Source organism: Athene noctua, chromosome 3, assembly GCF_965140245.1.
Source record: "Athene noctua chromosome 3, bAthNoc1.hap1.1, whole genome shotgun sequence".
In the NCBI taxonomy this organism is placed as follows: domain Eukaryota; kingdom Metazoa; phylum Chordata; class Aves; order Strigiformes; family Strigidae; genus Athene; species Athene noctua.
The window spans coordinates 30,162,773-30,183,670 of record NC_134039.1 but is presented as its reverse complement, the minus strand read 5'-3'; the positions used below and the strand labels follow the sequence as shown (position 1 = coordinate 30,183,670).

Here is a 20,898-nt window from a genome sequence, read left to right as displayed (position 1 = left end):
GCCTGGTAAAGTCCATCTCTATCTCTATTTTCTCCCCCACTTGCACCCCATTTATGGCTGCTCTGCTAACTACAATGGCAAAGTCCAGCAAGATCCCATTTTGCCTATGGAGGCAGGTACATATCTGGGATATGTGATGGAAACCCTCTGAGCTGATCTGTATCACAGAAAGTGGGAAACAGTGGTGGTGACATCAGCCATGGCTGAGTGATTAAAAGCCATATGAACATTTTTGAAAGGAGACATAAGACACCACCCCACTTATTTGGTATCTCCCTGTTCTCTCCACTCAGGTATAAACCTCCTGCAGATGATGCCAACCATACACTGAATGAAAGATTGCTAGTTCAACAATCCACCAATGTATGACCTATTACTGCTCTCACCTTCTGTGAACAGAGGTGTTACTGGAGATACATTTTTGCATTTCTCATGCAATACATGGCCTTACTTAGTGTTTCAATTACCATTTCTTTTGTACATTCCCCCTTTAACAAACTACCCACTCCCAAAACCACTGGCCATGGTCATGTGGAGCTGCAGCAGGCTGCTTTGGGATAAGGCACATCCATAGTGACAGCTTTACAGTGACAGCCGTAATGTTGATTGTCTATTTTTCCTCATGTTTAAATTATTCACATGTTTATCCTACACAAGAGTTCTATTGATTGGCAACTTCCTTTGCATGAGCTTGTGGATGTTAGGATGACTAGTGACTCTGCAGAGACCTACATCTTTTAGGGGGGTTCAGTTACCCATTTGGCCAAATTGTACCAAGAATTTCTGTCGGGTTTTGCAAGTAGACAGTGCTGTATCTGTCAATCAGATTGAATGAACAGATTTCTTCAGCAACAAATCTAACTACGCTGTAATTTCAGGCTCTTTGTAAGAAAACTTTCTGAAATGCAGTCTAATTTCTGTATAATTTCAGATGGGAAGCGTAACTGCCTACTAAGAAAAACGGGAACATACGCTCCATTTTAAGCCCATTACAGAAAGGAATTACTTAGTCACGCGGACACAAAGCTAATATCGTCCTTTAGATAGTAACTGCTGCATCTAGTACTGCTCAGCAATGTGCAGAAATAGAAGTGGACAGAAATCTACCCAGACAAAAGCCAAAATTTTTTTTCTGATGTCATTCAGGCGCCCAGACATGGGCTCCTGAGCTGCAAACATCCTGGTGGCCTGTGTCTCAGAGCTCCCTCCTCGCCCCCATTCTCCCAGACACCTGCAGTTTTCTTTGAAGCAGGGACATGGTGAGTGTTTCCCACAGACATGTCAGGACACAGAGGGAAAAGCAGAGAGATGGATTCTATCTGTCAACTCACGATGAAATACAGTGACACCCCCCCCCCCCCCATCCCCAGTCCCCCAAAAAGCATAATTTTTTCTTGTTAAAAAAAAGTGTTTGGCTCAATCCCTAGACCAGCTGCTTCCTACATAAATAAGAGGCATGCATAGTGTACAGAAAAGAATATTTGACATTCCTAATCAATTAGATAAGGGGAAAAAGCAGTCCATTTTCCTGTTCAAAATAAAATTATCATGGTTACTTCAGATTTCAAGGGCATTTATCTTTCAGCTTCTGACAGAGGGGCACTGAGTAGGCTGCAGGTTATTGACCTGAGGCTGGAAAATGACTAAGCTGCCAGCTGAGATGGGGGAGCCCAGACCTGGCTCCAGTGGGGTGCCGGGACGGGAATAGCCATGGCACTTGCCAGCCAAGTCAGGTGTGCCTTGGTAGAGCTGGGTTTTTGTGAGGATTGCGCCAGGCCAGGAATAACTGGCAGTGCAGAGGGAGGGAGTGAAAACACCTCAAACAAAATTGTTCAAGGGAAGTGCTCCCAGATCTTGCCAGCACACTCCCTGGCCTTGAAAACTTGTACAAACATTTAGTCAAGAAAATGTAAAGGAAGTCAAGGTGAGGAAGAAGGTGGCTGGAAGGGCTGTAAGAGGACACATGCACCTTTCCTATCCCAGCTCAGCTTAGGACATTTTATTGGAAGAGGCAGAACCTGAGATGTGTTGGCTATCTTCTACTCAAAAGCACAGGAGGCTCCAGGTCCTGGGGTAGGTGTCAGGCATCGCTGCCTGCCCTACAGCAGAGGCAGGAGGCACAGGCACAGTGACTTGGTGCTCTCTCCTCATGTGTCTCTGAATCATCAGTAGTCTGAGGCCTCTCCACAGGTTGTTGGAGAAAGGATGAGATTTTTGAGAGGACCAGCCCTGTTGTCTTCCAGTTCAGGGAAAAGCGGCAGCCCCACAACACTGCCTTTCGTGCTGCTTTGGGTGGATGGGTGGACTGCAGGTCTTTTGCACAAGTTTTACCTCAAACAGCTCCAGGCCCCCCTGTGAAGTTCCTGGAGACTTCAGGCCCATACGTCTGTATCAGAAGACTTGATTGCTGCTGCTTTGCTTTTGCAATACCACTTCTGTGTTCTTCCAGGATTTGTCAGGACAGCATGTTTCCCCAGGAGAAAAAAAAATACGCAAATAGGGCAATGAAGCCTCTGAACCTACAAAGCCCGTCTCATACCCAGAGGAGCCCTCTGGAGACTGTGCTTGCCTGTGAAATCCTGGGCCTGTAGTGCCACCTAATGAACAAGCACCGTTCAGACCCCACATGTATGCTGTTATGTTCAGGGAAATCAGGCAAATGTGGTTGTGAAGGCTTCCTTAGGGCACTTAATTTCTCTCTAATGCCTTTTGTCCCTCTCCCAGTGCTTCAGAAATTACTTATTCAGTCCTTGCAACCCAGCTGCTAGGCAGCAGGTAATACTAGTCCTGTTCTGTGGACAAGTCACAGAGTAACTTTTTGCCAAGTTCAGATACACAAGACAAGTCAACAGCAGTAGAGCAACAAATTAGAGTAACTCCTCTCTCTGCATCACTTCGGGAAATACTGATTCCAAGGGACAGGGCAGAGAGGTGACACGCTGCAGTGTTGCACCCTCCTTCTGTGACTCACCAGCTTGTTCCATGTGCATCAAAAGGACCCTATTGAGTGACAAGTCGTGAACTCCCATTTTTAGAAGGCAGAAGTTGGGTTCTATTTGAATGGTGAGGATAGCAGTGGTCAGGCACAGGGATCAGGAATAGCTCTAAAGGGCCTAAAAGACTCAGGAAGAAACCAGCTGGTGCTTTGTTTTTACAAAGGAAATCATTGACAAGAAAGAGAACAAATGCTCTACACAAAGAGCAAGCTTGGTGCTGGTGGCAATGACTGCCTTCTCAGACATGGAGAGCAAGACGCTGAGGTAATGAGGTGCCTCCCAGGACTGCACTCAGGTTTCTGGCCTCTGCTGATATAAAGAGGCACCCCAAGGGGCAAACTATTGCCCAGGACAAGGAGCTGCCTCAAGGCAGAAGACAGAAAACATGTGAAAGCTTAATCTCTCCCTGGAGTTTAGGAGTTTGGGCTGTGCATTCCTTGTCCTCCTCCATTTACCTTCTCTATCATGATCTCAGGTCAGGCACCCACCAGAACAGAGGCCTCTTGTAAAGGTGCTGGCGCAGAGTGTAGGGTGCATGTAAATAGTAGCTGTGTGGCTAGAGCCCTCTCCCGGAAAATGGCTCCAAGCTAAGTGTTCTCCTCAGCCTGGAGGCACTGTAATGCACTCTTTCCACCAGCCTAGTCTGCTCTACTCTGCCTGGCCTGGCACGGCAGGACATGTTTTAATATTGTATGTCTGTAATAAGGATGAAGAGCACCTCCTAGCTTCCACATCCCAAGGGTATAACCCCGATGTGTCCTGCCTCGAAGGTTGGTTGCCTGCTTCTGGCACTGAAGCAGGAGATCTGAACACAAATGCCAATCACATCATGGCCTGCACAGATGCCAAACCCTCAGCCAAGTGTGGAAGACTCTCTGGCCCCATACTTGGTTTTTAAGTCTTTCAAAATTTTCAGGGGGCTTTAGACATGAAGAAAGTGAGCACTGCAACTCTGTCCCCTTCACAGTGGAAGGAACAAGGGCCACACACAGTCTCACATGCAAATAGTCGTCTGTGAAAGGAAACATTTTTAGGCCTGGATGCTCTACGGGCAGGAGGTGCCGTGGGAGGAACATACATGGAGTGGGAGTCTTTGGAAATTTTAGGCAATGAACAGCTGAAGAAGTTTCTATAGAGCATGTGGGAACCAAGGCTTTTCAAAGACATATCATATGTCCACAGATGGGCTGGCTTTCACTAAAACAACAAAGCTCAAATTAATTGGAACAACAAAACTCAATTTCATTGAAACCACATATTTAGAAAAAAAGAAACACAAACCACAAAAGCACTTATTTTCCCTTGCCCACCCACACTTCGAGTCTAGGCTTCAGAGCACTGAAAATCCTACTAGAGTTTCTGTAGAGGAATGTATCTGAATTGCATACTTCGTATGCCAAACCAGCGTATGTCACTCTTGCTGTGACACAGAAGTACTCAGTAGTCCAAGCAGCCCAGAGGGAGGGAAGACTGCTCCCTAGCTAAGTGTTTATCCTGGAAAGTGGAGCTCAGTGGTTCAGCACCTTCACTAGGACCTGTTTAGGTATTTCGCTCTGAGTTGGGCACTGGATAACATGTACACTCAGTCGGGGATTGGGACACAGATCTCCTCTTGCCTAGGAAAATGACCATGAAGGTGAGATGTGTCACACCTGTTCCCTGGCCCGCTGAACTCTGAATTCATCTTGCACCGAATGAGGCAACTTAAGTGGGTGAATATGTGCTCCCCTTGCTCCTGAGATACAAAATAACCTGGTGGTTTGGGCAGCCTCCCAGAAGATGGGTTTTCATGGCCCTGAATACAGAGGAGGGACTGGATCTTGATCACCAGCACTGCCAGGTGTGTGCTATGACTGTTGAGCTATTGTTTCACAGGTAAGAAAACAAGTTCTCTTCCAGCAGCATTTTCAAATAAAAATGGTAGCTGCTGCTTTCTGCACTGACCTTTTTCTGGGAAGACTGGCAAGAAACACCTGGTGGATCCCAGTTACACCCTGGTCTGAGCCAAAGTGGAGAGGAAAACTGAGCTGCCCACCAAGTTGAGGTGACACTAAGGGACAAGTGCCAGCTGTGCAGTCTTTAGAGGATCACAGTCTGGGATTCAGTGCTTACCATTCCACTTAGATGGTACTCTAGGTGCCTCAGATCTATGCCCAAGGATGGCCACAATGAAATGCTGGGTGCTCTGATTTAAAGAGGTTGAAAGGTTGAAGTAGACAACTGTCATTTGTGCCTTGTGAGGGGTGGAGAAACTCCATGCTGGACAAAAAGGGGCTAAGAGGGGAAGTGAAGTGACACTGAACCCATAGGAGGAATTTTTCTTCATGGCAAACTCTAACCAGAGCTCTCAGAAGGACTTAAGCTTGGGTCAGGTGATCTTTCTTCTATCCCCTAGGACTAGCTCCTTTGGCCAAGGCAAGGAGACTTACCTGTTTGTTTTCCTTGTATGTGTTGTGTAACCCCTGGAGGCAGAGCACGACTGTGCACTGGGGCTGTGGTTCGCTGGCCATCCATCCTGTGCCGGGAGAGGATCAGAGCCAGGTGAGGAATGCACAGCAAGTGTGGCTTTAAACGCATTGTCACATTGTTTGCTGGCTGCTGTTGCAAGGGCTCCGAGTAAACTGAGGAGCTGCCAGTTGACAGCAGAGGGCAGCTGCATTCTTTCCATGCGTTTTAAGAAACTAAAAGTATTGACTGATGCAGGCATGCCTGTTTTTCTGATGCCTTTGGGCTTAACAGCACTGACACCCCGTGATCCTGCCTGTGCCCCAGCCCACTCCACTTGCTGAGCTCGCTCAGGGGTCTGAGTGGGCTGCTCTCCTGGGCCAGAGAAGCACTCACCATGCCCGTTCACTGTCCTTTTATTTCTGTGATGTGTTACAAGGCCACATACCAGAACCATAAAATGGACCTGCACTTGCAGAGCAGCATGATGAGTGCCATCTACTGATAAACATACAGCACGGCAGAGAGAGAGGCCAGTTCACTCACTGAGTCAGTGATATACGTTGCAAATGGCATCAGCATTATGGCTCCTCATGGCTGCCAGCTCCTGTGACTTTACAGAGTCGTGGCAGCACCATGCTCCTGGGATGCCAAGGCTTGCCTCTGCTGCAAGGTCGTCCCTTGAAGCTTCATCAACCAGCATTTCTTCAGGGATGTGCTGGGGTGTTTGGAAGCTATGCTGATCTTCGTTGCAGCCTTCTAGGGCAAAAACCAAACACCAGTCTTTGGCAGGATTAGGCTTTGTAGAATATAAATGACCATTAATAAATTTTTAGTGTCAGTATAAGCGTTTGTATGAACTAGAAGCTGAATTGCTTAATCAGGCTAGTAGCAATTAAAATGGTAATTTTTCTGTACTAGATTCTGCTTGCAATTTTTACTCAAGTAAAACTCTTTGAAGTTAATTGGAATTTTGATTAAAGGCTCCTTGGATCTGGGTCTCTGAATTTGTGCTAAGGAAGGTTCAACATTTGCTTTGGTTTTCTGCACACTGAGTTCACTGCTACCTATTAGTGCAACTGTACAATTAGTGGTAACAAGAACAACTCCAATAAAGATCTCTGTAATCTAGTTCTTGATACACTTTAGGAAAGATCTTTTATCATGTAATGGCTTTTAAAGTACTGCTAAAACAGGCTGTAAGATCTGAAGATCCTGGTCACTTAAATTGTTTGTCTTAATTATTTCTAGTCCCTATAAATGGCTTAGTAACATTCACTTAACTGTAATTCAGAATTTGGGATTGGGTGGAAGGGAGACATTCTTGCTCTTCCTCTTTAGAGTTCAGGTCTTGGTTGTCAAAAAAAAAAAGAACAAAACAACAAAAAAACCCCCCAAAAAACCCCAACAAAAAAACCCAAAAAACCACCACTGAAAAAACACCCTACTTAAATTACGTATAACCATTAGTAGAATGAAAAGCAACTATGGTAACAGCTTTAAAAAGTAACATTATTGTCCAAAGTGTTTCAAGAAAACCCCCCCAAGCTCTGCAAAAAACTGTCCAGACTATGGTGAGGCACTTAGTAGCATTTTCTGAAAAGTAAATTGAGGCACAAGCTGTTCTGGTACTGAAGGCACTGGAAGAACCAGGGGAGAATTGTCACTGTGGCAGCCCTGACTCACACAGGTTTCACTGCAGCCAGGACAACAGCACGAGCAAATAAAGTCCCTGTGAAGGAAGGAAGATGTGCATGGAAAAATCCCCCTGAGAACAAGGAATACATAGTTTTGTTGTGTCGTGGGATTTGCCTGGAAATTTGCTGCATGCTGGTGTCATCTTGTGGACAGATTTCACCACTCATCCTTCCAGGCAAAGGAGTGCTTTTTTGAGAGCTGTGACATAACTGATGCAAATACCACTTAAACCTCACTTGGGTCAGTTGCTGGTGTGAAAAAATGGAAAAGCAGAAAGAAAGGGAATAATCATACAGAAATTATACTGACAGTATCGAGCATGTGGATTCTGGTTGTATACCGTCATTTATAAGAAGAATATTATAGCTTGCGATCAAAATGCAGGATTTGCTCTGAGAACTCCTTTAGTATTAATAAACAAAGTTTCTTTAATTTTGAAATATATATATAAATTCTTGACCTTTAAAAGACACATAGCAGATTGTAAGTATCCTATACTAAGAAGCGCAACAGTTTATCAACAATGGATTTCTCTGCAAGTTTGTTGTGACTGTGGGATTTATTTATTTTATTTTACCCCAAGATGGCCATTGGAGCGCAGTTTCTTCCACTTTCCAGTTTAGCACCGCAGTTATTGGATTCAAATGCAAGGAAAGGAATGGCAAATAGTCTGCTCCAATTCAGAGAAATGTTTAGATCGTTGTCTCTACTTTTTCTGAAGGTCTCAACTTTGAGAAACAAAGTAAATTTAATCTTAAATATTTTTCCATATTTCTTCTAAAACATAGAAGCATAATATGAGAAGGGAAGGATTAAAAAGAAAAATCAAAGCTTTATTATTATTATTTTGCAATACAGTACAAAATCCTTGAATACTCAACGGCTATGCTGTTACGAACCAAAACCATGTTATAAGCTGCTAGGTCTGCTTAATGGTTAGCCCACTGGGTCACAATTCCTGACAGTGAACTTCGAATTCTTCAGTGGCTGCAGCAAGAATAACCCTGGCACTTACTGCATCCACAGGTCTGGATTGGGTCTGTTGTGTGAAAATGAACGCTTTGAAACTAAATGACTAACATTAACTCGCTCTGGTTGTAGCCTTCCTTTTGTATAGCATTTGCCGTTTGTACGGTAAGGTTCATCCCGTGTCAAACTGTTTGCATACAAACAGCACCCAGCAACATGCAGTCACAGTGGAGGAGCAGCTGAGCACACTTGTGGGAGGAAAGGTAGCTGCACATGTAGAAATAAGTCCCTGCTGTGATGAAAAAATGTCCGACGTGACTTTAAAAAAATAATCTGTCATTTAATGCAGCGGTCGGAAAGCAAAAGCACATTTCTGCGTAGCAGATCAGTGCGCAAAGGAGCGCGGACACCGCGGTGCTGAATACCAACTCGCGATGTTCCTATTTTCTCGTGTCCTGCCCAAAAAAGCCGTGGCCACCCTGAAGAGTGGCCTCAGGTCCTGCCCGTTCCAAGATGTCAGATAGCTACGTGTGTGCTACGTCCATAAAATCTCCCAGCGCTCCGCGATGAGACACCTGACGCGTGTGCCTGGACAGACGAGCCACACCGGGTTTCTTCCCGCGGCGGCGGGTGCCGCCTGCCTCTGCTGCCTCCGCGCTGTGTCACCCGCTGTGTTCCCGCCCGCCGCCGCGGACACGCGGCCGCCGAGGGCCGCTCCTGTGGAAAACACGGGTAGATGCGGCCGTTCTGCGGCGGCCGGGGACCGTTCCGGCGGCGGGCGGAGGCTCCTCAGGGCGCTCCCGCCGCAAGCGCCGGGGCGCGGGGAGCCGACGGCCCGTTCCACCAGGAAAAGGGGTGCGAGGCCGGGTGCAGGCCGCGGGGTGAGGCGGAGGGCGGCGGCGGGGAAGGGGGGCTGAGGCGGGGCGGCGGGAGCGGCCCCTCAGGCGGTTCCCGCCCAGGCCGCGCCCCCCCCGCCGCCGCCGCCGCCGCCGCCGCCGCCTCCGCCCCGCCCTCGCGCGCGCGCCGGGGAAAACGTTGCGCAGGTTCTACAGCGGGGCGGGGGGAGGGGAGGGGGCGCGGCCGCGCGCGAGGGGGCGTGTGAGGGGGAGCGGCGGGGAACGGCCGCCGCCAACCGGGCAACGAACGGCCGCCAGCGGGGAGCGGCCGCCGCCGGGCCAGTCTCGCCGCCGCCGCCGCCGCGGGAGGCAGCCCCGCCCGCCTCGCCACAGCCGGCTCTCCGGTGCGGGGCCGCCGGTGGCGGGCGCCAGCGCCGCTGTCCCGGCCGCTGCATGGAGCTGTCGGCCATCGGGGAGCAGGTGTTCGCGGTGGAGAGCATCCGCAAGAAGCGCGTGCGGAAGGTGGGCTGCGGCGGGGCGGGGCGGGCCCCCGGGGCGGGGGGGGGCGCGCGCGCCCCGGGACACCCCCCCCGTCCCGTTTCGCACAAGCGCCGCGGCCGCCCTGCCTTCTGCCCTCCGGGGCCCCCGCACCGGCACCTGCCTGCGGAGCCGGCGGACGCGCGTGTTGGCGGGAGTTGCTCCTGAGGTGGGGGGGTTCTGGGGCAGCCCGGGAGGAAGAGGGGGGTGTGTCACCGATCGGGGTTGCAGCTTACGCACGGTCAGCGCCGGCGCCACCAAACCGGACAGCCCGAATCAAGAGGGGGTTTGGAAGGATTTAGTGACTCGGTTTCCCCAGCCGTGGAAACGCTCGCCATCCCCACGGGGGGTTTACGAGGTCTAACCCGTAAGCACGCAGTGCGTGGAGATCTTCCGGCGGAAAGTTCCTTAGGGGGCACCGCTCTCAAACACGACACTGGGAGGCTGGTGAGCCCCCCGTGAGGAAAACGAAACCGGTTCTCCGGCTCAGGCGGGACCCAAGCGCTAGCGCTCTGCTTGTCGCGCTCTTGTGTAAACGTGTCTGCAGCTGCGGTAGTGGCACTTCGAGGGGGGGACATCCTGCACACGTGAAGGCCTCTGCCATGCCTTGGGAAGTGCTTAACAAGCCCCTCAATATAATATTAAAGATTTTAATAGCTGCTCATGGAGCCTGTGAACATGGTTTCCAATCACTACACTCTTTTTTGCCTTTTTTTCTTTTTTTCTGTTTAAATCTTGTACTTAGAGTGATTAAATAAAGGGATAACTCCGAACTTCAGCTGTGAGCTGCTGTTTGCTTGGGTCAAAAGGTTGAGTGACTCTGATGGATGGAAGAGTGTTTGAGTAAAGCATGTAGCAACTGGAAGGTAACATGTCAAAGAGATGCTTCACAGGTTCTGAAATACTGTATTTCCTCTCTTTTCTTAAAAACAATTCCTCTGACACTTGCTCCTGGCACACATCTCCCTCTTGCATTTAGATATGCTGAATTCTTGTAGGATTGCCTGTTAATGCAGGAATGGTTGCAGTTTTGCTGTCTGGTTGGCTTCTGGGGTTCTGCCTGCAAGGCTTCTGCAAGGGTATGATCCCAAGCTGATGGCAGTTCAAGCATGCCTGAATACCCCTGTGTGCCCATTTTCTGGGGAAAACGGTATACCAAGTGTAGCTGAATCAGGAGGTGACTTTATTTTGAAAATAAACTGATGGGAAATGAGCTTTTCAGTTGCAGAATTTAGTCCTGTTGACTGGTTGCATCTCTTACTGTAGCTCGTATGTGGTTGTAGAGTTCACCTGTTTTTTTTCTTCCTTTTTCCATCTTTAGGGTAAAGTAGAATACCTGGTGAAGTGGAAAGGATGGCCCCCAAAGTAAGTTGTGTTTTACTTGTCTTTTTCTTTAATATTTGGCAATAGCTTACACTGTATCTCTTCAACTGAGCATCTCATTCTTAACAGGTAATCTCTTGTGCCTCATTCCAATAAAGATAAACAAAACCAAGAAGCCACAAATCAAAACCAAATCTTACTTCCAGACTGGCAGCTGAGGGATACAAACTCTGTGCCAGTCTATTCTGACCTTTTTGCCACCACTGAAAGATTTCATTGAGTGCTTTCTAGATACCAGTGTTTTTAAAATCATTATGAGTTCAACAGGGAACTCTGGTTCTTCTGAACTTGGAATGGCTACTGCTTTTCTGATTCAGCACCAAGAGGACCCCACTTTATTTTTAGAGCTATAAGCAGTCTTTTAAAATAGAAAACAAGTTGATGGTCTTGGCTTCTTGTCCCACTGCTTCCCCTCTGCAGTTCACAAATGGAAAGGGGCAATGTTTCAGATTTATTGATTGTAGCCAAATGCAGGTGATCTTTGTCCCTTTAAAATTACCTCTATCCTTCATTTCCTTGTCCTGAAACCTTCTGTTATTTTGAGTGTCTTTTCTGCTTTTGCTTTGGTTACTATGTTGCAAAAAGGGAAAAAAAAAATTTTCAGCGTTACTGTGCACTGATTACAGATACTTCTCATTAAAATGCAGCTGCCTCTGGAGAAGAGTGATTGCTCTTTGCCTAAATAGTCTGTAAAATGCTTTGAGATTAAAAGGACTAGGTAACTGGAGAATATTACTATATTGGCTAGCAGTCTAGTAGAAAAGCCTCCTGGACAAGCCCTGTGGGGCCCTGTCTTTGCTTTTCTGTTTGTAACTGTGTGTGTACATACACAATGTGCATGGGTACAACTACATTACACATGCCGTTGCTCTGTGTGTTGCTAAGCAAAAGGGGCTGCTTGTACACGTTCATCCTTGCAGTGGCAATGCAGGACCCACTAGGATGGTCCTCGTGTCCAAGAAGTAGAAATGTGTTCCTTCATGCCCAGTCCTTGTGCTTACAGGGCATGTGTGAATATATGCAGCTTCCCCTCCCTGCTAGTGGTGAGAGAGTGACATTGTTCTTGACTCTAAGTTCAGCTGGCAAAGTGTGATCTTGTGCACTTGTTGACAAGCACCAGTTGCCATATAGTGTGGGTCAGTTTTTGGACTGCTTCAGCCTTCTGAGTAGCCAAACCTAATTTAATTGCTGGCTGAGGTTGGGAAATGCATTGGTGGTCTGCGAGGCTCCATCCCCTTTTGGCCAGTATACTGATGTTTATCCATTCTCTTTTCAACAAATGCATTGAGGTCCTTCTCTTATAAAGTCACTTGCAAAGAAGGTGGGCTGAGACATGGCATAATGTTTCCTTGGAAAGAGCAGCGCTTATTCTTATTGGTGCCTTTCCTTGCCCTGCACCTTGGAACTCTGGGGGAGTCAGAAACCCTCTTTGGGGAGTTAAAAGCACACCCTTGTGCCCAGGGAGCGAGGGGACATCAAGGTTCCCTTCTTTTGATGCTGTCACATGCCCAAACACCTTTCCTCTTCCCCCAAACTCCAAATCTGAAGAGCACTGATTTTCTTTTGTTCTACCCTCCATTTTAACTGTTCACGCAGTGGTTTGAGTTGCTTAAAACCAAGATGCTTTGAGCACTGAAGTCCCTTACATCCTGCTAGCAGTCTCTGTTCCTTGTTTCTAAACATACATATGCCTGCGATGGCACGCAACACCAGAAGCTGTCTGCATCTTTGTCTTCCAACGTATTCCATTTCCTCATCCCACATTGTGTTTCACTTCTTTCCCCTCCCCAGCCTTGTTGCACTGCTCTTTCTAATCTCTGTACCAGTTATCCCATCCTTTCTGTTGGAGGCTTCATGGAAGGGAATAAGGATAGGTCAGTAGTTTACTGCTTTCCCATATAATTGATATTTTATTGATTAATAAATACTGTTAATGCACTGCACCTCAGATTTCTGGATTCTACTGCTGGAGTCAGGGAATGGAGGAGCTACAATCTGATTCTAGCTACAAGCTTGTTTACAACTTGGGTTGGAGTTAAGAGGGGAGGGAGAAGAGGAGGAGTAGAAGGAGGGCAAAGGAAGATCATATGATCTATGTTTTCCAGAGTGCTTGCTCTCTGCAATTCTACTGCAGCCTGGGCTGCGTGTACCCATATATATAGCTCTGTGCGCGTGTGTGTGTGCGCATGCGCGTGACAAACTGAACCATGGGGTTTTTTATATGCAGTGTTTTGCCACTGCAGCGAAGCCAGAAACTGAGCTGCAGAGAAAAAGGGAACACCCATCAGGTTTTTTTTAAAAGCAAATCCCTTTTCTTCTCCTGCCCATGAAAAGCAATCCAATGTCTTTTTTCCCCCATTGTGTTATTATTTTTCTTAAATTTGTAGAATGAATGCCAGAATCCCTGCAGCTGGGAGGAAACCTTCCTCTGTTCAAACAGGATCTTGGCTTTGACAGCTCACAGTCAGGTTGCTGCAGGAGGCTTAAGCAAAGGAGGGAAGGAGCAGGGGATCAGCTGGTTTTGAAGACTTGTCTGTTCTTAACTCTCTGATGTACAGTGCACTTCGGGATATCTGAATTTCATATTTTTGTTTCTCCCTTTTGTAAAAGAATTGTACTTTCATTTCTAGATCCATTTTCCAGGAATGCTCCTATATTTCAGTACCCTTCTTCTATCTAATGGAGAGATAAAATGGGAAAGCATTTCCAAACCACCTCCCCTGTGTACATATATGCATGTATCACATGCCCTCATGTGCAGCCTGTGCTTCATCCAGAAATGTAAACATCCTAAAATGCTTCCCCCCTGTTTAAAGGCACTGATACAAATGCACCCTTGCCCACCTGCATGTGGCTCCTCTCTGGCCTTCCTCCCAGGGAGTTGGGAGGGGCTCTGCCTTCAGGCCCTGGACCTCACATTCCAGGAAAATTAATGTTATGAGGCATCTGGGGTTTCAGACTTGCTTTCTTGCCTTTGAGTTTGTATGGTAGAGACATGCCTTTTCTGGGCAAACGTGACCCTTTAGAAGCAAACATCCCATGAGGACTACCTTGTGATCCTTTCACCTTCCACAATGGGAGTTTTTGCCTGCTTCTCCCTGCTATTAAGTAAAGCTGTGCCCTTTGGGAACCTGTTTTGGCATTGCCTGCTGGGTGGGTTCAGTCCTTTCCTGTGCATCTGACTCCTGTCACAGCTGTCTGTCAATCGAGGAGGGAGGTGGAGTAGTGAGTGACACTGTTCACAGGCTACTTTCAGAGCATCGAGCTGATTTTGAGTAGTTTTGATAGCCCTGACCACAATGCAGATGGGTTTGTCCTGCGCCAGTACAGAAATACTGATGACCTCTGCTAGATAGAAATAACCTGCAGGGGGAGTCGAGCAAGAAGAGGAATAGTTGAAAAGTCGCCATCAACTTGCCTCAGGGCCCAGGTCTAAACATGTTTAGTTGAATGGCACCAGTGGAGAAAAATTACTCTTCTTAAATGAATACTTTTGGCTTCAGTGATTAGAGGTAATTAATAATGCAGGTGAGAAAGCATACTTACTCTTTGAGCTCTCTAAATTAAGAGAGACCTATTTTTCAGAAAGCTGTATCAGATCACGTCTCAAGGTTCCATGGGGGTCTGTTGGATTTGAGGGAGCGCTGCAGATGAAGCCTGTTTAGGCATTGACTTAAAATCCAAGTGTCTTCACAGGCTTTGCAAACAGCATGGAGGGGGCCCTGGGGAGAAAAGTCTTCTCTGTTCTACAAAGAGCTGTTTGACGCTTGGCCCTGCCTGTTTTGGGAAGGGGAGTGTCTGCAGGAAGTCTGGGAGGCAATGGCTGGGATTCCTCAGAGTTCTCACAATGTTGTGGCAGGCCCCACCGACCCTTGTGAAGACAGTATCCAGGGCCACAGCACATGGGTAGCAGGCCTGCAGAGAGAACATTTCATTAAAGTATTGTTTACTTTATATTCCTTATGTTTTTCTTCAGATACAGCACATGGGAGCCAGAGGATCATATCTTGGACCCTCGCCTGGTAGTGGCTTATGAAGAAAAGTAAGGATGCATGTTCTTTCTCTCTCTGGACACAGGAAAAGGAGATAGTGTCTTTATTTCACAGTGTGCATAAAGCGCCCTTGTTGTCCCTACTCCAATCAAAGATGAGATGTGTAACAATGAATCCTGCTTGATCTCTCTATCCTGGTGTTGGCTGAGGTGGGCAAGACAGGGTTAAAGCAGCTTTGATTGGCACTGTTCAGGAAATGAGGCCAAGAACGAGCAGCATTGAGCCAAAGAGCAATCATTCTCAGGTATTAATCAGGTCCAGGGCTGGACTGGAGTCATGTAAGGTGATAAGTTTCACTAACCTATCCTTGAGCAACTAAGTCAAAGAAATGCCCTTATTGCAAGGCTTTCACTCCTACAAGAAGCAATTCTGGGAAGTTTTCCAAGCCCATGCTGGTCACCATTGGGTTTTAATGAAGGAAATGAGGGAGCTGTACTGTGAAAGGTAGAAGTTCCAACTAGGCTTTGTGCTGTGGTATTTAGTACTCGGTTTGATTTGTGTTCTTCTTTCACAGGGAAGAGAGAGACCGTGCATCGGGGTACAGGAAAAGAGGCCCCAAACCAAAGCGCCTCCTACTGCAGGTAGCCTCTTGCTCTTCTATTTCGAACTCGTTAGCTGCTGCACTGCTCCTCTGCTCACAGAGAGATGGAAACTGTCCATTTGCTATTGCATGGACAAAATTGGAGGCAACAAGCTAACACAACAACATAAAATCAGTGGTTAGGCAGACAGTTTTAACCTGAAGAGCCAGATAACTTGTCTTTAAAAAAGGAAAACAAAACAAAACAAAAACCAACCAACAACAGCTCTTGCTCTCTGAACTAGGATTTTATCAGTTTTGGGCTTGGGTGGTTGCAGGTTACCTGGTTGGCGTGGTTTCTTAATTGCATGTTGTGCTTGGACTTCCCATCATGTTAAAGGTAACCACTGTTTGGAAGTGAAGTTCCAGCACACTTTAACTGTTGCCAAGCAAAGCAGCCAATCCTAGAAAGCACATATTAGGAAGATCTTAGATGGCAGTTGAAGAAGTCAGAGAAACAGTGTTGTAGGAGCAGCACAACTTATCCTAGCTCATCTAGATATTCAGGGACCGAACAAAGAATAGTTTCCTGACTCCAGGTGGGAGCCCTGGCTGTATTATCAGATTTCTGTTCTGACCCTTGCTGTGTTGATGTCTTGGCAGAGGCTGTATGGCATGGACTTGAGGAGTGCCCACAAGGGAAAGGAGAAGCTCTGTTTCTCTCTTGCACGGAGGTTTGGAGGAGGAGACAGCAGCCTGCCAGGGAGTAAGCCAGGGCAGGCAGAGTTCTCAGAGAAGACTGGAGGAGCAGTCCTGCCATTCTCCCTCCGAAAGCAACGCAAAAACCAGAAGTACCTGCGACTATCAAGGAAGAAGTTCCCCCGCATGGCGAGCCTGGAGAGCCGAAACTGCAGACATGAGTTCTTCTTGAATGATGCAGTGGGCCTAGAGGCCAGGCAGGGCCCTGAGGACTGGGAAGCCATGCAGCACACCAGCAAAGAAGGTAAGGCCAGACACCCCTTGGTTGTGAAGTTCTGGGACATGCAAAGGATGCTCTGCATGTTTCCTCCTTGCTTGCCTCATCCTGACATTGTGGTTTAGGTCAGGTCCTCAGAGCAGCTCTCTCTGTCTCACATCATGGCCCTTTTGTCTGGAAGTTCCTTTCTTGTTTGGCTAATAGCACTGATGTATCTGCTTTTCTGGTGCTGCTGCCTCTTTCTAGTCATATCAGTGACACCTCTCCCAGTGTTAGAAAACACGAGGGAGATACTGCAAGTTACTCCCCTCTTACAGTTTCCTCTCAGCAGAGGTGATGTGCAGGTGTGATAGTGATGAACTGTGCCACAGTCCACATATCCACACATGCTCAGACTGCTCCCCTGCCCCGAGGGGCTTGGCTGGCAGTGGACAAGTTTGGACACCAGCACTCCCCTCACAGTGTTGCTCTGAGGAGCATACAGGAATACTGTTAGGAACCCATTATGCGTTCCTCTTCCCCCTCCTTCCCTTTCCACACCCTATGTCCTCCAGAGTCTCTTGCTATAGAGCTATGTGAGAGGGGGATGAGGGAGATGAAGTAAGGATGGTAACTCCTGCATGATCCCACTGAGTAGGTAGTGTGAGTGTAGGCAAGGGAGATGTCCAAGCACATTTGGCATTTTGGGGAGTGATACTAGCATCTTGTGCAGGAGGGCTGTGGGATGTGTGCATTGCTCTGAGTTACCAGGGAAACTCTATCCCTGCATTATTAGAGCTTCTGAAGGCGTAGCTTTCCTGAGGAGTGGAAAACTGGGGCTTGTGCTGCTTGTAGTAGCTAAAGGAATCCTGTTACTCCTTGTTAGGAGTAGCTGTTAGCCAGGCTGGATTAGGAAGGATTTTGGGGAGATGGCTGTGTTCTGGGAATCAACGCTATCCCCTCCTTTCTGACAGGGATTCAAACAGTGCCCAAAAGCCAGGGAGGCAGCAATATGGGTAGCACAGAGGAACCCAGTGTTGTGTCCTGGCAACGTGCAAATGAGCGGAGCTGTTCCCCACCACCCCCCCCAGCCCTCGAAGCTCTGGGCTCTAAAGCACTTGGGGACTGTAAGAGTGAATTGGCACTACAGAAATGTAAAATTGGGTTTGTTCTCCCCTTGATGCATGGACTACATGAAATTCCAGTTATTGTTGGAGGGAGGATGGGGGGACTTGAACTCTTTCTGAGGTGAAAGTAGGCACTCCAGGTATTTCAGACAAAGGCCAGGAAATACACCTTAAGGTGCCCTCATTCCTTACCCAGGTTAGGACAACAAGGTGTATAGTACCGCTATAGTGGCAGGGACAGGGTATGTTTTTCTTCCTCTCTATTTTTGTGGCTGTCTTTATGGGCTGGGTGGAAGTGAGTCTTTGGGTGGCAAAGGGAATGATAATTATTCTTACAGTGAGAAAGTGCAGGAATGCTTGGGTTTCTTGTATGGAGCTATCTGAGAGCAAAAGAAGGATATGAGAAAGGAGAACAGCCTCTCCATGAAGAAGTATTAATGGATTTTTGAGAGAATCGCACCCAGGCTGCGTTGCAGGTGCAGTACAAGGAAGACTCTCCATTTTGGGTCCCTTTGACTCCCATAGGAGTATCTGAAGAGCATGTACAAGGGTTGGTGAATTTTTCCTTTTCAGCAGGGTAGGACATTTACAAGCAGGTGAGCTCACACCTGGATAAGTGTGCTTTCCTGACAGCCAAATTAGGGACTGAGGTGGGGTGAGAGGTATTGGGGAACTGTGGATAGTTAGATGAGCTGGATGGTGTTACAGACAGAGTCTTTTGACCTCTTTGTAGGCTACTCTGGTGCTGGTGTATGTCTGGACACCTTTGCTAATCTTTTCCTATTGTATTGTGCAGTGATCCTCCATTTTCCCGTAGCCTCTGAGGAGAGGGCTTGCCCATGGTCTTTCTTGCCTTGTATGTGCAGACTCAGTACAGGCTGATCTCACCCACCATTTGTCAGAAAGGAGGCCTCTTTTCCATCCCTCCCTTCCCTCTGTTCTTCTTCTTCTTTTCTTCTCCTTCACCCTCTCTCTCTCACTAACATGCTCTTATCTGCCTCTCCTTCTGCAGCAGATGTGGATGGCAGTCTCCCTTGGATTCCCACTGTGCCCCCCAGCGAAGTGACAGTGACAGACATCACAGCAAACTCCATTACCGTCACTTTCAGAGAAGCACAAGTGGCTGAGGGCTTCTTCCGAGACCGGAGTGCGCAGTTCTGAATCTCTGTTTTCAGTGCTCCCCAAAACTAGTGCTTTTAGGGTGGGGCTAGGGAAAGGTTATTTTATCCCTTAAGAAGAAAAAAAAAAATCCAGAATGTCTCCCCTTAAAATGTTTACAGAGACCTTCCTTTTTTTTTTTTTTTTTTTCCTCTCTTCTCCTTTTTCCCCTTTCAGATACGCAAAAAAGGGCAGTGTAGGGGGTGTGTGTTTGTCATTGTTTTGTCCATCTGAAAAACTGACAGCCCTTTCCCTGGCAAAGACTCACCTCCTAGATGTGAAAGCAGCAAGCTGAACAATTCACCTTTTATCCTGTTAAGTGGTGGCAGCTGCATTTGTGGGGAGAGGGCATGTGGAGGTGGAAAGAGAGCTGGATCTCTAGCCTGTCGCCTTGTTCTGCAATTGATATCCCTTGGATAAAGATACTTCTCTGTGCATTACTCTTCCCACCTTCCTCCTCCCTCTCTTCCTGCAGCACCGAGAGGCGATGGATCCTACCTGTGTAGATAACTCCAGCCTGTTAAGACTTTCTCTCCAGTGCTGTCAGGACTTCAGAACCGTATTTGCCTGTCTGTGGTAAGTCAGACTTTGCAGCATGAGTCTGTATAGACAGCAGAGGTTTCTCCCTTTGATTGCTGATCATGCAGAAAGACTGAAATGCATCTCTGAAATCTAAATTGGCAACATAAATTCAATTTGCCCTCATTAAAAGCTCAGAAACCCAGCACAGTCGAGACATACCATTCTGTATATGCTAAACAGGATTTCCAGGCTCAGCTCTGCTGTCTGAGGAATGCGTTATGGAAAGTGGGGTGTCTTTACCCTTTGCCAAATTCAGTATTAATAACAAATGCTGCCCTGAATCTGTTGTAATAACTTGATTGAAAATTTACTCCTCTCCCCTGGGAGGAGGGGCTAATAGGACAACTGAAGCGTTGCCTGGCACTGCAAAGATATCCAAGATATTGGCACAGGCCCAGGACACAGGAATTGGACAGAACTGAGCTAGAAATGGACCTTGATTGGCAGCAAATTCTGTTCTTGGAACCCCCCCATTGAGAGATCCAAGGTAAACAACATGTGGGGAAGGCATGTATTAGATTTGAGGAGGGGAAAAATTTTCTTAATTCTTAGCAATGAGAATTCTTGGATTGTACTGCCTGAGTAATATTCTTCTGTGACTCCAGTCTCCTCACAGTATCTGTGATCCTGTACTACTTTACTGATGGGAACTTCCCCATGGAAGGCTTAAAAATCTTTGCCAAGGAAAGCGGTCTGCATTTCAATAGACCCTGCCTGATCTTGCACTTAAAAATGCCTTGTGCTGGACTGCCTGTGACACTTTGAGGTTTTCTGAAGAATTGCTGTATTTTGAGTTGGTAATTTAGCATAGCATCTGTTCTTGCACATGCATGTTCTCTTACTTTTTTTTTTAAAGCAAATTTTATTTAAATAAATTTTTAAATATAGACCTTTTCCTATGGAAAGCAAGAAAAGTAAGCTAGAGTCTATGGTGGGGACTGCAGGACAGAGTGCTCCAGGGTGACATTGGCTACTGTTGTGATTACTGTCCTCAAATCCTTTGTTTCCTCTCACCACCACACCTGAAGCATCTCTGATCTGCTGTATTTATTCTAAAAGCAGTTAAGAGCCTTCTGAGCTCTGAGGTAAAGACACCTGTCAAAATCCTCAGTGTGTTCCTTTGAAGGGCTTGGCTGCTGGCCTGCAGAATTTTGGAGCTCTGGGGCTTCTTGTCCTCCAAACATCTACTTTTTGCAAAGTGCTTGTACTGCCCCCTGTTCTTATTAAAAGCAGGTTTTACCTCAAATAGGATATGGTAGCTCAGTGTAGACTTAGCATTTTCCCTTCCATCTCAGAGCTGTTTGAGCAGATGTGTCTTCCACTGTGTCACAGCAGTTTCAGCAACACTGGGAAAATCATCAGTTTCTGGACAAACCTTTTGTCTCTCAAAGAAGTGATGTGGGAGTTTTATTATGGAGAAATCTGAGAAGGTGAGAAGTGGAAGCTGGGGGGGGGAGCGGGGGCCGGGGGGGGGGGGGGGCGGAATTATGTGGTGGGAGGAAGAGTGAGTGGGAAAGAAGCTTGCAGTAGCTACCAAGGGCAAATTGATGAGGTAAGCATACAAGCTCAGGATGTTTGTCGAACGTGGGTGTCCAGAGCGAGGCTTCTGTATTTGGAGTTGCACCCTTATTTGCAGGATG

At 47.3% G+C, this 20,898-nt stretch overlaps 1 protein-coding gene across 3 annotated transcripts; it reads left to right on the top strand.

The window, feature by feature from the left end:
* Positions 1–9,214: 9,214 nt before the first annotated feature.
* Positions 9,215–20,697, top strand: CBX7 (chromobox 7). 3 transcript variants are annotated; one of them, XM_074901367.1, is made up of 7 exons: positions 9,215–9,466; positions 10,803–10,846; positions 14,841–14,906; positions 15,431–15,497; positions 16,100–16,439; positions 18,534–18,665; positions 19,152–20,697. In XM_074901367.1, exons 1-7 carry the CDS (start codon positions 9,398–9,400, stop codon positions 19,184–19,186), a joined length of 753 nt encoding a protein of 250 aa, XP_074757468.1. In that variant the 5' UTR covers positions 9,215–9,397; the 3' UTR covers positions 19,187–20,697. The 3 variants fall into 3 exon arrangements, with proteins under 3 accessions (XP_074757468.1, XP_074757467.1, XP_074757469.1); XM_074901366.1 differs by having other exon boundaries at positions 9,216–9,466; positions 18,531–18,665; XM_074901368.1 differs by lacking the exon at positions 19,152–20,697 and having other exon boundaries at positions 9,217–9,466; positions 18,531–18,826.
* The last annotated feature ends 201 nt before the right edge of the window (positions 20,698–20,898 follow it).